The sequence below is a fragment of the Pyrgilauda ruficollis genome, unplaced genomic scaffold, assembly GCF_017590135.1.
Source record: "Pyrgilauda ruficollis isolate IOZ18807 unplaced genomic scaffold, ASM1759013v1 scaffold1966, whole genome shotgun sequence".
In the NCBI taxonomy this organism is placed as follows: domain Eukaryota; kingdom Metazoa; phylum Chordata; class Aves; order Passeriformes; family Passeridae; genus Pyrgilauda; species Pyrgilauda ruficollis.
Genome location: NW_024518829.1, coordinates 1 through 2,200, shown reverse-complemented (window position 1 = coordinate 2,200; position 2,200 = coordinate 1). Strand labels below are relative to the sequence as shown.

The 2,200-nt window shown below is 64.6% G+C and overlaps 1 protein-coding gene across 1 annotated transcript; it reads left to right on the top strand.

The window, feature by feature from the left end:
- Nucleotides 1-1,094: 1,094 nt before the first annotated feature.
- MBLAC1 (metallo-beta-lactamase domain containing 1) lies at nt 1,095-1,834 on the top strand (the record flags this gene model as incomplete). Its single annotated transcript, XM_041466083.1, has 1 exon — nt 1,095-1,834. A coding segment is annotated over exon 1 (690 nt), but the record flags the coding sequence as incomplete, so codon positions are not given.
- Between the last annotated feature and the right edge of the window lie 366 nt (nt 1,835-2,200).

Below are 2,200 nucleotides of genomic sequence, written 5' to 3'. Positions count from 1 at the left end.
GGAGGAGGAGGAGGAGGAGGAGGAAGGCGGCAGGCGGAGAGGTGGGGACTGCGAGGAGGAGGAGGAGGAAGAGAAGAAGAAGATGGAGGAAGGTGGCCGCCGGAGATGTGGTGGCAGCGAGGAGGAGGAAGAGAAGGAGAAGAAGAAGGAGGAGGAAGAGGAGGAGAAGGAGGAAGGTGACAGGCGGAGAGGTGGGGACTGCGAGGAAGAGGAGGAGGAGGAGAAGGAGGAGGAGAAGAAGAAGGAGAAGGAGGAGGAGGAGGAAGAGGAGGAGAAGAAGATGGAGGAAGGTGGCTGCCAGAGATGTGAGGACAGTGAGGAGGAGGAGAAGAAGAAAAAGAAGGAGGAGAAGAAGAAGGAGGAGGAAGAGGAGGAGAAGGAGGAAGGCGGCAGCCAGAGATGTGGGGACTGCGAGGAAGAGGAGGAGGAGGAGAAGAAGAAGAAGAAGGAGGAGGAGGAGGAAGAGGAGGAGAAGAAGATGGAGGAAGGTGGCTGCCAGAGATGTGAGGACAGTGAGGAGGAGGAGAAGAAGAAAAAGAAGGAGGAGAAGAAGAAGAAGGAGGAGGAAGAGGAGGAGACAGAGGAAGGCGGCAGCCAGAGATGTGGGGACTGCGAGGAAGAGGAGAAGAAGGAGGAGGAGAAGAAGAAGAAAGAGGAGGAAGGCACCTGGAGATGTGGGGACGGCGAGGAAGAGGAGGAGGAGAAGAAGAAGGAAGGTGGCACCTGGAGACGTGGGGACAAGGAGGAGGAGGAGGAGGAGGAGGAAGGTGTCACCCGGAGATGTGGGGACAATGAGGAGGAGGAGGAGGAGGAAGGTGTCGCCCCTGGACGGTGACAGCACCCAGGAGGAGGAGGAGGAGGAGGGAGATGAAGATGTCACCCCTGGGCGCAGGGACAAGGCTGGAGGAGGTGGGAGAGCCAGACCCTCGGGGACGTCCCCAGACCCCCGGGTGTCCCTCGGTGACACGATGTCCCCAAGACCCTCAGGGATGTCCCCAGACCCTCGGGGATGTCCCCAGACCCAAATAAACCCTGTGACCCCCCCGGTGCCGCGTCTGTGTGGGGTGAGCTCCCAGTTCAAAAACCCCTTTTAACCCCCTCAAATCCCTTTTAACCCCCCCAAATCCCCCCTAAGCCCCCCAGGATGCCCCGTGGCTACCGCACGGCCCCTCTGGGCTCGCTGGCCGTGGCGGGCCCGCTGTACTCGCTGCGCGTCCTCCGCGCGGGCTACAGCCGGCGCCACGCCGACGGCACGTGCCGCGCCGACGGCTCGGTCACGCTGCTCTGGGGGGGCCCCCTGACCGTGCTGGTGGACACGGGGGGGCCCTGGCTGCGGCCGCGCCTGCCCGGCCTGCTGGCCGCCCGCGGCGTCGCCCCCGAGGACGTGACGCACGTGGTGGTGACGCACGGGCACTCGGACCACGCGGGCAACCTGAACCTGTTCCCGCGGGCCACGCTGCTGGTGGGCTTCGACCTGAGCCGCGGCGAGGGGCTCTACCTGCCCCACGGGCTGGCGCAGGGCGTGCCCCTGGAGCTGCACCCCGGGCACCTGCGCGTGGTGCCCACGCCCGGGCACACGCGGGCGCACGTCAGCCTGCTGGCGCTGGGCACGGCGCTGGGCACGGTGGCCGTGGCGGGGGACGCGTTCGAGCGCGGCGAGGATGAGGAGGAGTGGGAGGCGCTGAGCGAGGAGCCCGCGGCGCAGAGGCGCAGCCGGGAGGAGCTGGCGGCCGCCGCCGAGGTGATCGTGCCCGGGCACGGGGAGCCCTTCAGGGTGGTCAGGGAGTGGGGGACGCCGGAGGAGGAGGAGGAGGAGGGTGGTGGCAGTGAGGAGGAGGAAGAGAAGGAGGAAGAGGAGGAGGAGGAGAAGGAGGAGGAAGGTGACCGGTGGAGAGGTGGGGACAGCGAGGAGGAGGAGGAGGAGGAGAAGAAGAAGATGGAGGAAGGTGGCCGCCGGAGATGTGGTGGCAGCGAGGAGGAGGAAGAGAAGGAGAAGAAGAAGGAGGAGGAAGAGGAGGAGAAGGAGGAAGGTGACAGGCGGAGAGGTGGGGACTGCGAGGAAGAGGAGGAGGAGGAGAAGAAGAAGAAGAAGGAGGAGGAGGAGGAAGAGGAGGAGAAGAAGATGGAGGAAGGTGGCTGCCAGAGATGTGAGGACAGTGAGGAGGAGGAGAAGAAGAAAAAGAAGGAGGAGAAGAAGAAG